This window comes from Salvelinus namaycush, chromosome 6, assembly GCF_016432855.1.
Source record: "Salvelinus namaycush isolate Seneca chromosome 6, SaNama_1.0, whole genome shotgun sequence".
NCBI classification, from domain to species: Eukaryota; Metazoa; Chordata; class Actinopteri; order Salmoniformes; family Salmonidae; genus Salvelinus; species Salvelinus namaycush.
In genome coordinates, this window is record NC_052312.1 from 29,931,775 (window position 1) to 29,946,986 (window position 15,212).

The 15,212-nt window shown below is 42.6% G+C and overlaps 1 protein-coding gene across 1 annotated transcript in view; it reads right to left on the reverse strand.

The window, feature by feature from the left end:
* Nucleotides 1–5,086: 5,086 nt before the first annotated feature.
* Nucleotides 5,087–15,212, reverse strand: part of LOC120049845 (copine-8-like) — a 118,885-nt gene continuing 108,759 nt past the window's right edge. Inside the window, exons 18-20 of the mRNA XM_038996301.1 lie at nucleotides 11,264–11,321; nucleotides 11,026–11,099; nucleotides 5,087–9,147 (exon numbers count right to left, since the gene is read on the reverse strand). Coding sequence (XP_038852229.1) covers nucleotides 8,911–9,147; nucleotides 11,026–11,099; nucleotides 11,264–11,321 — 369 coding nt within the window. The 3' untranslated portion in view covers nucleotides 5,087–8,910. The remainder of the gene's footprint in view (nucleotides 9,148–11,025; nucleotides 11,100–11,263; nucleotides 11,322–15,212) is intronic.

Consider the following 15,212-nt stretch of genomic DNA (forward strand, 5'->3'; position numbering starts at 1 on the left):
CTTTTCTACATTGTAGAATAATAGTGAAGACATCAAAACTGACTCATTTCCACAAGTGTAATTTCACAATATTCACTCCAACCAATATTTTTTTGATGTGTCTTTTAAATGTGGATTGATAGTACATTTATTAAGTCTATTTAAATGAACACCCAGGATCAGATGTTACTGGCGTATTTTCGATGAATTTCTTTTGGGATCATTTCTGCTGTAAATACAATGTTGTAATAAGCCTAATTTATTGTAAAACTTTATATTTCCCAAATGGGTTCATAACAGATTGATTTACTGTCATCTAACTGACACTCAAACAAGATTTGTGGACAATTCAATTGATTGTACCATCTGTCATAGTTATAGCCTTGTGTGTGCAAACACATGTGTTCAAGCACTCTTGCACCTATGCATGTCTGTATGCCATAAATGTACCAGACAGACAGCTCTATCATGACGAGACTAGCACGTTTCCTCATCATGAATCAACAAAAAAAAACATGAATATCCAGTTCTATTGACTTTTGGAACATCCTGACTTTATGAGATCTGCTAGCCGAAGTCAAACCACTTCCTGCTTCTCCTCTCCTTCAGTTAAGGTTTCCATTCATCTCTTCTGCTCTTTTAAAAGAATAGAGGAGAGAGAGAGAGAGAGAGAGAGAGAGAGAGTAGAGACATAGGGGAAGAGGCGAAGCGAGAAGATTTTCTCCACCCAAAATCTGTTCACGTGAGATAAGTGGTGATTTTTTTTTGTATGGAGGTCTATGAGAGTGTTTCAAATTATGTGAACCTTATTTGATCGAATTGAAGTTTCATAATGTTTAGGCGGTTACAAATGTACTGATATGCATGTGGCATTCTAGCAACTTTGATTAAAACAACTTATTTGTGCCTGTTGTTCACACACGTATCTCATTGGCTAGAATGGTCCCACCTGATCTCGCCTCCTCCCGCCTGCCTCCCATCTTTGAGGACATGTATTTCCGTTGTTAGAGCGGTCACTTGACTGTCTTGTCAATATAATAGATCATCTTTGGTAGAGACAGTGACCTGTGAGGAAGGCCTGTAGCTTCTGTCTCATTAGTTGACTGCCACACTGTGACACTGTGCCTCCCTGCCTGACACCCTCTAGTCCAGGTGTAGGCAACTTGATTCAGCCGCGGGCTGCAGTAGTCCTTATGAGGCGGAAAGACGGAGTGGAGCTGGTCGTTTTGTGTTTTATTTGGTTAGTGTTTTATTTCACTGCTAAAGGCATCTGAGCACAGACAATAACAGCATACAGACCCTGACCTGAGTTACCCTCTGACTTATGAGGAAGTAGAAAGCCCATCCCTTCGTGACATGGTGCGTGGTTTCTACCGCTACACAGGTAGGACAAACCTGACCTCTGACACCAGGAAGTACAAACAACCTTAATCACTGACAGGGGGTGCGGTTTGTTTTGCTACACCAGCAGCTCAACCCTGACTCTGTCCAGACATTGCTCACACAGACGCAGCCCTTACACACACTGCAACCGAGGTGTGTTATGCTGAGTAATTACTATGAATGTCCCAAAGCCAACCTCTATTAAATTACTTAATCTACTCACTCCTGGCTGTAAATAAGTTTACACCAGAGTAGTTACTATCACATGAAGTGATTTATTGAATACGTAGGTATAGTACTCAACAAATTAGTTGAGTTAGTTGAGTTAAATCACAAACACTGTCAAGGGAAAAAGGAACTTCACATGAAAATGTTCAAGTTCAATGCCGTCTTCATGACACGGAATAGCAGCATCCTGTAAATAATGAACGCAGCTCGCAGGGTATCCTATAATGAGAATATATTTTCTAGCTGTTGACTTCATTAAACATACCGCAGCTTCTCATCAACAGTTAATTAACATGCTGGAATCTGTTGAGTCCTCTAATTAAGGAGAAGATACTCAATGCTGACGCTTTACTGTTCAACTACTCAAAAACAATATTGAAGATACATGCTGTGTGTGACAATAACATACTCTCTGTTAGCTCTAATTGGCTAAAGCGCTGTGTGTTTGTGTGTTTGTGTGTGTGTGTGTGTGTGGCTGCATTTACACAGGCAGCCCAATTCAGATTTTTTACCATTAATTGGTATTTTGACCAATCAGATGTCATGACGTTGGTAGTGGGGGTAGGTTTATGACAGTCATAAATACCTCTTTCCCCCTTTTTCTCTCTCCCTACTATAACTGATGTGACAGAAGAAAACCCCTTGGTTAATATAGAGATTCTGGGTAACATCAGAAGTTGGGGAAAATGAACTATATTCTGGTAACCCGACCAACTGAACATATGCGGTGGTACTTAAGGTATATTATGTCAGTTCGATTGCCCTCTGACACATTCTCATCAATGATAGAATGACATAAACTCTACTGTGGAAAGTCTAAACGTCAGAGGTATCGGATTCACATGGAATTGTTGTTTAATTCAAATGTTTGAATATGACATTATTTGTGAAGAGGTGAAATGTAATTTTAGCTTCCAAATGAGAGATCTGTGCTTTCATAAGTTTTCCTCTGCTCACAGTGGTCCGCCCCTGTGAAGAGGCATGGGTTAATAGACTTTTCAGACACACCCCTCTCCCTCCACTATAAAAGCCACGAACAAAAATATAACTTTCTGTTCCGGGTACTCTAGGATGACGATCCAGTGTCAGAATGGTTCAGATAATCACTATAGATGAAGCCAACATCAGCATGGACTTTGATTGTGAATGGTATGAACTTTGAACTCGTATTCACTACAGAAGTGATATCTCCTAGCCTTTGAGTTAGCAACAGCTAAACGCAGGTTCGGAAGGACAGTCCAAGTATCCCGTCTAATACACACAACGTTCCCGTGACTACCAGATACATTCTTCAAAGGACAGAGGACTCGGGTTGGCGACACGGGCCATCTACCACCAACCTACTGAAGCGCAGCTCAGAGTAAATATTGATTGCATTTTCCTCTTCAAATGGGCGGTAATTTAGAATGCATAAGATACTGTATTTACGATAGCACAGCTTGCCTATGTTCAAGTCTCCCGCTCTTTCACTAGGACTCCCCCCTTCCCTTTGTGTAACAAGCTGTCATATCTATTCCGCCCGCTAGGGACGTTTTTCTGTATGACGTAATTTGTGATCAAGTTATGATTTAATTGTGTATGTGTGTTTCTGTGTGATTAGTTAGGTATTTAGTAAATAAATAATTAAACCCAATTTTGTATTGCTGATTCAACTTGTTAGCCAGGATTCTTGCAGATAATCAAGGACTTACAACTTTCAGATGAGACTGAATAAAATGACGATTAATGTGACTGCTATTTAGTAAAATATTACTAAATCTTTAAGAGTTTATTCGAAAGATAACAGCTCTATAAATATTCTTTCGTGGTGTCCCTCTCTAGTTAATTCATATTTACATGATTAGTTCAATCAGGTAATATTCATTACGGAGAAATTATTTTATAGAATAGCATGTCATAGCAATTAATCTGGCATAGTCAAAGACACGACACAGATCAACTGGTCAAAAAAACAATTAGTGGAAAAAAATCTGAATTGGGCTGCCTGTGTAAACACTTTTGATTTGAGGTCAAAGGTGAATATTTAGAATGGGCGAAGATCTTCGGGTCAAAATGTTGCACAATACAACTACGGAAGCAATCAACAGTGTGTAGATACATGTTCCTACCTGTCCTTCAACAGTTCACTTTTTCTACTCTGCACCTGCACGTTACTGGATGTGTGTACACTACTTCAAACAAGAACATTTAGGATGGACCAAAAACATGTTGGTGGAGACATGCTATGTGTCCATATGAACAGATTGAAAGGTTATAATGAGTGGAAGCTTCAAGGTATACAGCTAATTAGTAGTGAGTGGCATTGAAAACATAATTCAAAGGTTTTCAACAAGATGGTTCTTTATTTAAGATAACAATTTTGCACCGACTTGTGAACGCATACGTGTCGCATTTAAGCATCTAGACCAGTGGTCACCAACCGGTCGAGCACGATCGACTGGTCGATCTCCAAGCAATTCCTAGTCGCTCACCAAACATTTCTGTAAAAAAAACAACGATAAAGCCTTGCATTTCTATTTTTTTATTCGTTTCGAGCTGTTGGCGGTAGGTGCATTTGATTTAGCAGACCTTCAGCAGCCCGCAGATGAGCTACCCTGAGACGATTTCTGTAGAAATTCTTCGGTTGTACAAACACACAGTTTCATCAGATGTCCGGGTTGCTGGTCTCAGCCGATGCCACAGGTGAAGAAGCCGGATGTGGAGGTCCTGGTCTGGCGTGGTTACACTTGTTCTGCGGTTGTGAGGCCAGCTGGACGTACTGCCAAATTCTCTAAAATGACAGCGGCTTATGGTAGAGAAATTAAAATTAAATTATCTGGCAACAGCTCTGGTGGACATTCCTGACAATTGCATGCTCCCTCAAAACGTGAGACATCTATGGCACTGTGCTATGTGACAAAACTGCACATTTTAGAGTGGCCTTTTATTGTCCCCAGCACAATGTGCAATGCTCATGCTGTTTAATCCGCTTCTTGATATGCCACACCTGTCAGGTGGATGGATTGTCCTGGCAAAGGAGAAATGCTGACTAACAGCGATGTAAACAAATTTGTGCACAACATTTGAGAAAAATATGCTTTTTGTGCATATGGAACATTTCTGGGATCTTTTATGTCAGCTCATGAAACATGGGACCAACACTTAAGATGTTATGTTAATATTTTTATTTGTGATACTTGCCACCCACAGATGGTTTTCTTAGTTATTTATTTTATCTTTGTGTCCAAACTCTCTGTGATCCTTTGTCCCCGTTCAGGACCTCAGCCTCCCGAATCCTCTGCCAAGGGTAATAATTATTTGCCAGTCGGCCAACAAACTATATTCTCCTTCTGCAATTAGAACGTCACACCAACACACAAAACAGTCATTGGAAGCCAGACTGTTGGAAGCCAGGAGGAGAAGAGAAGGCTGGAGTGATCTATTGAGAACTCGCCTCTCCTTTTCTGTAACATTTTGAGAAAGTAATGCATGCAAAGAAAAGCACTTCAGCAGAAAGTTAGTGTTTAGTAAGAATGTTTATTTAAAAATCAGTAGTTTAATACAGAAATAGTCATCTATAATATGGATTACCAGACAATCAGAACTTCAGTCAGGCTTTCATCTGATTTACCACTGATTCCAAAAATACAATATATTTTTTTCCCCATAAATGAAGTTATGCAAAGAAAATATACACTAGAAAAGCAAATATTGTACACTGACACAAAATAGAGAACAAGTCAATATCTGAAGGCATCGCACAAATTCCAAGAAATCAGTGAACGTTTTTAAGGCAATTTTGTACAGTTATTTTCATAGATTTTCTTTTTCCAAAACACTCAATTATAACAAAAAGAACTGGTGCATCTCATGTAAAACTGTACATGCAAACATAGTGCACCTTATAAGTAGATATGATGAGCATACAATATATTATTTGTATATCTTTAGTAAACAAAGATCACGCGTGTGAACTCACATGGTCTGTTAAACTCTGGCGGCAAGTACACACACACACACACACGCACGCACGCACGCACACACGCACGCACAGCTTGGCAAGCAGATGGCAAGAGTTGTGGCACTAGCGAAGCAGTGAAAGAAAAGAATGATCCCTTCCATAGTAGGGTTAACTGAGAAAGCACTAAGAAATGACACAATGTCAGTAGTCCACGATGGTGACCATGGTCTCAGCGGTATGTGTGTCTGTGTGTGGTCGTGTGCGTCTGCCTGTGTATATGCACGCGCACACGTGTGTGTCCACATTGTGTCAGTAGCCTGTGGGTGGTTAATGGGAGCCTATAACGATCTCTAGACTGTGACTCAAAGTCCTAATGATACCTCCTGCTCTGCTCTGCTACAAGCCCAGTGGGAGACTGCAGCACAGACTCAGACAAGCTGGGTTTCAAATAACACACTAGCTGTGCCCCACATAATGCATTTCTTTTGACAAGAGCCACGTGGTGCACTATATGGATTTCGCTAGGGTTTCATATGATACACAGACTCAAGACTAGCTACAACTACAGATGCAGGGAGCTGATTATGGAAGGCTTTCAAATTTGTGAGAAAAACACGATGAAAGAAGACATTAGTGAAAGAAAAATACAGTTTGTGTCTACTGTATGTCTTTTTTTAAACAAGGCAGAGTTTCTTATCAAATATATGTTGTGTAAAATGTATGGGTTAAAATGTATGGGTTAAAATGACAGACTGTCATGTTGAATATACTGAGTGAGGTTATTCTCTTTCTAGGCTAGCCAACATCTCTCTGTATAGGTTTGGCACTGTGTTGATTCAGGCATGTAGCACTAATGCCCGTACTCTTCTGACTACATCAGAGGGTTGACCTGTTTGTCTACTTCTGTCCAGGGTCGTTCCACCTCAAAAAACACAAGAAAGAGGATATATATTGGCATTTTCACACTTCGTGTTCAGATCAATTATGTTATCAAAGATGATTTGGATATGAAGCACGAAAATGCTAATATAGGTACCATTGACTTGCATTGGATTTGTGCGACAAATGCTAAAAAGTTAGAAAGTTAGAATTCAAAACAGTGGCCAGGTAAACAAAACCAAAGAATGGGATGGTGTCGTACTTTGTCCATAGACTGCTTACAGGGTATGGAAAACAATATGTCATTTTGTAATTTGGGTGAACTATTCCTTTAACATTGACATAGAATGATGAAATGACATGGAACGACCCTCCAATGACATAACCCACTGGGCTGTATCCCCCTCTCTCACCCCCCTCTCCTCCTGCCATGCCAAATATTATTGGCTTGGAGTCGATCCTATTTAAGCATTAAAACACAGTCTATTGCACTCTGTGAGGCTGCGTCCACTGAGCTGCAGTGAGACAGGAGGAGGAATTACACAGAGAGAAACAGAGGAGTTGCTATGTGGTTGAATTGTGGCAAAGGGCATCGGTCTATCAGTAATGATATGGCAACAGACAGACAGGTAACAGACCAACAGTGGCACACACATGAAAATGGCAACAAATGGCAACAACTGCGAAACACATAAATGTGGTGTTGCAATGTCTGTTAAATTGATATTGATATGGGGTATTGATATGTAACCAATGAGGTTATCAATTACACACCACCTCCAGCACTAGCTAATAGTTATATTATGATCATAATTATTAGTATTATTAATAATTAAAAGGCAGATGATATAAACTCTAAGCCCATTAAGACGGCAGATTGAAGAGGATACCCTGGCTGTAAGAAGTAAGAAAGGGTTGACTGTGTATAATGGTTACGGGCCAGGAGTTTTTCCTCGGTGAGGAAAAACTCCTAGCCCTCAGTGGGTATTGTTAATTGGTATTATGGGATGAGAATTACAATATTTAGGAAGAACAGGTTGTCATGACAACCACCAGACACCATCATCTAGGGCCAACACACTCAGGGCTTAACACTACAACAATTAAATAATATTACATATTTATTGGCACAACTCAAAACAATAAAATGACCTTAACAAGGCAACTTAAAACAATCTACTTAAGAATATCAGCTTCCAAGGCAAACAAGCGGTTAAGAGCATTGGGTCAGTAACCGAAAGGTCGCTGGTTCAAATCCCCGAGCCGACTCGGTGAAAAATCTGTCGACGTGCCCTTGAGCAAGGCACGTAACCCTAATTGCTCCTGTAAGTTGCTCTGGATAAGAGTGTCTGATAAATGACTCAAATGTAATAATAACACAAAAGAACAAGAAACAAACAGAAGGAAAGCATTTGCGTTACTGTTTTTGACCGCTGGGCTTCTGCTGTTGCCTCAAAACTGGATCTGAGAGCAGGTGTTGTTATTTAAATGGATTGGAAGGGAATATGTTGTTGTTTGAGTCACTGTTGTTCTCGACACAGTGAGAAAACCCGTGGGCACTCGCAGCGTGGCTGGCACGGGCACCCTATCGCCAAGGCAGTTTAGAAAGGAGCAGAATGAGCTTCAACAACAGAGTTAAAAGTTAAAAACATGGAACCCCAAAGCCTGAGAGCAGTGACAGGCAGGGAAGTGTAGGACCACAATACATGCTCTGACGATACACTCATGCAAACGGACACATAGTATAGTACAGTACAATACAGTGGCTACTTGGACCTGCACTGTTGCAACCTCAACCTGACTCCCGTGGCAAAGACAACACGCTGCGAGATAAAGAGAGAGAATATCGATTGATATTCCAAAGTTTCATACTGAAAGAAGTACAAATATTATATAAAAGTGTCCAATGATAAAAATCATTATCATTAACATGTACTGTAAACATTGAGTGAGAGTTGGAAGAATAGAGAGACAGAGAGAGATAGAAAGAGACCAGAGATAGAGGGAGAGAGAAGGAAATATATTTCCAGTACAACAGTCAAGTGATTCCACATCCAGAGACTATAGAACCTTTTCGCCACTGCTCCTGAAAAGGCCAGTCCCCAGGAAATTCCTTCCTATCCTCCTTTCATTCTTCCTTCCATCATTCAACCTTTCCTTAACTCTGTTATTCCATGCCAGATGAGCTGGGAAGACCAGACTCTGTCTATCTGTGTCCCAGAGAGAGTGTCTCTATTTGCCGATATACAGAAAGTCCAGACAGAGGAACGCTTGACAATGAAAGTAAACATGCCCTTATTGACTCCATCTGCCCGTTCCAAAGTAGAACCCTTTAGAACCACTCAGTAAAAACATTCTGCCAGTCAGTCAGTCTCCATTAGTGCAATGAGAGAGAGCGAGAAAGCCAAGAAGGCCTCTCCTATCACTGAGTGAGTGATGGAGAGAGACAAAGAAATATTTGAAGAGGTGTTGTTTGGGACCAGGGGGCATCTCCGCACCCTTCAGATCTGCGTCTGCAGGGGGTGTCCTGGGGGGGTATTTAATGGGTGTCCATCGGGGCTCTGGACAGGGTACCCTGGGGGTGTGTAGGGAGGGGGTGCAGGCAAGGGCTTGATGCCTCTGGTCCTCATGTAGGAGAGGAACTGGTCAGGGATCTCAGCCAGGACATCCTTGGCTAGACGGGCCATACTCAGGATGTGGTTCCCTGTCCGGTCGATGTAGTCTCTGAACGGGACAAACTGGATGACAAGAGAAAGACAAAAACAGGGCTGGAATTAGTTACAGTACAGTTAATATACAGGTTTGTTTAGCTACTAAATGCTGAATCCTAACTGGAAAACAGACAGAGAGAAGAAATGGAGCTGGAGAAATATACTTTAATATATACTAAAAATTTACAAAAATAAAAGCATAGGCATTATATAGTAGGTGTTAGGCCATTATGTGTGAATTCTGCAAAATACTTTCAAAGACCTTTGAAAAACCTATGTTGAGACTTTTTGGACCCACAGTACAAGTAAAACATAAATGTATTCATAACAGTTGGCAAGTTTAGAGCGAGGTGAAATAGGCCTAGCTAATCAGCTATCAAAGCCTTTCGTTTCCCTCGTCTCTTGTTGTTATGTACAGTGCATTGCTAGCGAACGCTCAGTCTCTTTCATATCTGAACTAATGAGGCTGGGGGCAGAGACAGTTTTATCACAGAAGTGTCTTTCATAGGGGTCCTGCCTGTCTGTGTGTAGAGGCAGCTAACTATCCAGACTGACAGATTGTGAGGGCGTGAGTGGGCTAGAAAGAGCAGAACAGAGCTGAACGGACCTCCTAATGTGTGTGTGTGTGTATGTGTGTGTACACCTCCTAGCCAGGTCCACAGCAGAGCAGCCTTGATGTTCTCTCTGTGTTAACAAGGCTCACTAATGAGCAGGGGGAGCGTAAAGATCTAGCCCTCTATCATATCATCCACACAGAGGGAGGTGAGGGAAGAGGGAAAGAGGAGGAGGAAGAGGAGGAGGGAGGGAAGTAAAGAGGGAGGAAGAGAGGAGCCCCTTCTGTTGTCCAACGGAGCAGGGGAAGCCCTGATAGGAAACGGTGCCTAATAGGCTATTATCATATAATGGTGGCTAACCGTTTGGAATAGCATGGAGGCTAGCCATTTGGCACAATAGCATAGCATGGAGGCTAGTCACATCAGGGCTCATGTAGCACGGAGGCTAGCCACATCAGGGCTAATGTAGCATGGAGGCTAGCCACATCAGGGCTAATGTAGCATGGAGGCAAGCCACATCAGGGCTGGGGTAATGTCCTGTGGGCAGATTCTGTGTGTAGACAGGACTGAATGGGATGCGTCACAGGTTATTTGGATGTATCAGGATTTGGGCGAAGGCTGTGCTTAAACTTCTTCGCCTCGAGTGCTTCGTGCATGTGCCCACACGGATAGGAAGGGGGTGGGGTAAGGGGGGCTTTGGCTGAGAATTTCCTTTTGCGAGGGTGGAGACTTCGATTTTGCCGAAACTCTCAATTTCTAACAAGTATGATCACAGAAGTTAATCAAGCAGCTGACCAAATTATGCAAGATTTTACTTCTGGGTTAACAGAGATTAGGAAACCCTCTGCGGGGTTTCTGTCCATCTGGCCTGATGAGGGAGAGCAGAGCAGGTGGGAAGGATCTGAACTCAGACCAGATGTCTGTCTGTCTAACGACACAGATGTTAACTCTAATGTATGAGCACTACTATCTGTGTAAATGTCTTTTTTTGGTTTTATGTATGATTCTGTTGATTCCCCCGTTCGGATTTCCTTCCCAATATGTTTTCTAGTACTTCTAGTCTCTAGATTCTACTACTATTGATCATCATTATGTGCATATAAACAGTATGTTGTAGCCTCTGTCCATACCCCTGACTGTTCTGTGCTATGCAATCAATCAAATGTATTTTTATAAAGCCCTTTGTACAATAGCAGTAGTCACAAAATGGAGTCAGATGGATGCAGATGGATGCAGATGGAAACAGTTTCTTTGTTTGTGAGGCATATTCTAATGCTCCCAAAACCCTACCTATTTGACTCCATGCATCTTGCAGCCTAGCAGTGGAACAAACAGAAGGAACACGGCGTACCTGAACAATGTCCCTCTCTGCATATCTTCCTCTCGACGAGATCCTCACTTCATCCCCGTCCAACTCGATCATCGCTGAGGAGAAACATGATACTGTAGTCATCATCTGCTCAGTGGAGTGTATATGTGTGTGTGTGTGTGTGTGTGTGTGTGTGTGTGTGTGTGTGTGTGTGCGCGTGTGTGCATGTGTGTGCGCATACGCACGTACGTACATTTGTGCATCTGTGTGTGTTTCTTACCATCAAATTCTGCTGGTCCCACCCCTACGATGATAATCGACATGGGAAGACACGATGCCTGGATAGGACACGAGGAAACAAAGTTGAGTCCCATATTCTCCCCATTATGTCTGTGACATAACGTTGAGTCTGTCACACAGTATAAATATTCATAGGATTCTGTCAGACAGTCTGAGAAATGAGTTTTATGAGTGATGTTGACCGAGAACCTATACAGCCTACAGCCTATACAATAAAGTTGATTCACCCCAAGCTGTGTCTGTGTGTGTGTGTAAATATTCATGGTGTGTGTCTGTGAGATGTAGCATCTTCCTGAGGGCTGCGTGGGACAGGAACACCTCTCGGAAGTTGGGGACGAGAAAATAAATAAATAAAAGTCTCCCCTGACCCCAACACTTTAACGTGTGTGTGTGTGTGTTCGTGTGTGTACGTGTGTCTTTGTGTGTGTGTGTGTGTGCCATAACCCTGCCCCTGCTCTCTCCATCTTTATGAGTGATGAGTTAGTTTGACTGAGGTGTTACCCCAGGGCTGTAGAATGATGAGTTAGTTTGACTGAGGTGTTACCCCAGGGCTGTAGAATGATGAGTTAGTTTGACTGAGGTGTTACCCCAGGACTGTAGAATGATGAGTTAGTTTGACTGAGGTGTTACCCCAGGGCTGTAGAATGATGAGTTAGTTTGACTGAGGTGTTACCCCAGGGCTGTAGAATGATGAGTTAGTTTGACTGAGGTGTTACCCCAGGGCTGTAGAATGATGAGTTAGTTTGACTGAGGTGTTACCCCAGGGCTGTAGAATGATGAGTTAGTTTGACTGAGGTGTTACCCCAGGGCTGTAGAATGATGAGTTAGTTTGACTGAGATGTTACCCCAGGGCTGTAAAATGATACGTTAGTTTGATTGAGGTGTTACCCCAGGGCTGTAGAATGATGAGTTAGTTTGACTGAGATGTTACCCCAGGGCTGTAGAATGATACGTTAGTTTGATTGAGGTGTTACCCCAGGGCTGTAGAATGATGAGTTAGTTTGACTGAGGTGTTACCCCAGGGCTGTAGAATGATGAGTTAGTTTGACTGAGGTGTTACCCCAGGGCTGTAGAATGATACGTTAGTTTGATTGAGGTGTTACCCCAGGGCTGTAGAATGATGAGTTAGTTTGACTGAGGTGTTACCCCAGGGCTGTAGAATGATGAGTTAGTTTGACTGAGGTGTTACCCCAGGGCTGTAGAATGATGAGTTAGTTTGACTGAGGTGTTACCCCAGGGCTGTAGAATGATACGTTAGTTTGACTGAGATGTTACCCCAGGGCTGTAGAATGATACGTTAGTTTGATTGAGGTGTTACCCCAGGGCTGTAGAATGATGAGTTAGTTTGACTGAGGTGTTACCCCAGGGCTGTAGAATGATGAGTTAGTTTGACTGAGGTGTTACCCCAGGGCTGTAGAATGATGAGTTAGTTTGACTGAGGTGTTACCCCAGGGCTGTAGAATGATGAGTTAGTTTGACTGAGGTGTTACCCCAGGGCTGTAGAATGATGAGTTAGTTTGACTGAGATGTTACCCCAGGGCTGTAGAATGATACGTTAGTTTGATTGAGGTGTTACCCCAGGGCTGTAGAATGATGAGTTAGTTTGACTGGGGTGTTACCCCAGGGCTGTAGAATGATGAGTTAGTTTGACTGAGGTGTTACCCCAGGGCTGTAGAATGATGAGTTCGTTTGACTGAGGTGTTACCCCAGGGCTGTAGAATGATGAGTTAGTTTGACTGAGGTGTTACCCCAGGGCTGTAGAATGATGAGTTAGTTTGACTGAGATGTTACCCCAGGGCTGTAGAATGATACGTTAGTTTGATTGAGGTGTTACCCCAGGGCTGTAGAATGATGAGTTAGTTTGACTGAGGTGTTACCCCAGGGCTGTAGAATGATGAGTTAGTTTGACTGGGGTGTTACCCCAGGGCTGTAGAATGATGAGTTAGTTTGACTGAGGTGTTACCCCAGGGCTGTAGAATGATGAGTTCGTTTGACTGAGGTGTTACCCCAGGGCTGTAGAATGATGAGTTAGTTTGACTGAGGTGTTACCCCAGGGCTGTAGAATGATGAGTTAGTTTGACTGAGATGTTACCCCAGGGCTGTAGAATGATACGTTAGTTTGACTGAGGTGTTACCCCAGGGCTGTAGAATGATGAGTTAGTTTGACTGAGGTGTTACCCCAGGGCTGTAGAATGATGAGTTTTTCAGAATGTCTTGTTTACTTGTTTATCTAGGAACTGATCCCAAGTCAGCCTTTACCTCTCCCTATATACAGTGGGGAGAACAAGTATTGATACACTGCCGATTTTGCAGGTTTTCCTACTTACAAAGCATGTAGAGGTCTGTAATTTTTTATCATAGGTACACTTCAACTGTGAGAGACGGAATCTAAAACAAAAATCCAGAAAATCACATTGCATGATTTTTAAGTAATTAATTTGCATTTTATTGCATGACATAAGTATTTGATCACCTACCAACCAGTAAGAATTCCGGCTCTCACAGACCTGTTAGTTTTTCTTTAAGAAGCCCTCCTGTTCTCCACTCATTACCTGTATTAACTGCACCTGTTTGAACTCGTCCACACACTCAATCAAACAGACTCCAACCTCTCCACAATGGCCAAGACCAGAGAGCTGTGTAAGGACATCAGGGATAAAATTGTAGACCTGCACAAGGCTGGGATGGGCTACAGGACAATAGGCAAGCAGCTTGGTGAGAAGGCAACAACTGTTGGCGCAATTATTAGAAAATGGAGTTCAAGATGACGGTCAATCACCCTCGGTCGGGGGCTCCATGCAAGATCTCACCTCATGGGGCATCAATGATCATGAGGAAGGTGAGGGATCAGCCCAGAACTACACGGCAGGACCTGGTCAATGACCTGAAGAGAGCTGGGACCACAGTCTCAAAGAAAACCATTAGTAACACACTACGCCGTCATGGATTAAAATCCTGCAGCGCACGCAAAGTCCCCCTGCTCAAGCCAGCGCATGTCCAGGCCCATCTGAAGTTTGCCAATGATCATCTGGATGATCCAGAGGAGGAATGGGAGAAGGTCATGTGGTCTGATGAGACAAAAATAGAGCTTTTTGGTCTAAACTCCACTCGCCGTGTTTGGAGGAAGAAGAAGGATGAGTACAACCCCAAGAACACCATCCCAACCGTGAAGCATGGAGGTGGAAACATCATTCTTTGGGGATGCTTTTCTGCAAAGGGGACAGGACGACTGCACCATATTGAGGGGAGGATGGATGGGGCCATGTATCGCGAGATCTTGGCCAACAACCTCCTTCCCTCAGTAAGAGCATTGAAGATGGGTCGTGGCTGGGTCTTCCAGCATGACAACGACCCGAAACACACAGCCAGGGCAACTAAGGAGTGGCTCCGTAAGAAGCATCTCAAGGTCCTGGAGTGGCCTAGCCAGTCTCCAGACCTGAACCCAATAGAAAATCTTTGGAGGGAGCTGAAAGTCCGTATTGCCCAGCGACAGCCCCGAAACCTGAAGGATCTGGAGAAGGTCTGTATGGAGGAGTGGGCAAAATCCCTGCTGCAGTGTGTGCAAACCTGGTCAAGAACTACAGGAAACGTATGATCTCTGTAATTGCAAACAAAGGTTTCTGTACCAAATATTAAGTTCTGCTTTTCTGATGTATCAAATACTTATGTCATGCAATAAAATGCAAATTAATTACTTAAAAATCATACAATGTGATTTTCTGGATTTTTGTTTTAGATTCCGTCTCTTACAGTTGAAGTGTACCTATGATAAAAAATTACAGACCTCTACATGCTTTGTAAGTAGGAAAACCTGCAAAATCGGCAGTGTATCAAATACTTGTTCTCCCCACTGTATATATATATATATACATATATATATACATACATACATATATACATATATATACATACATATATATACATACATA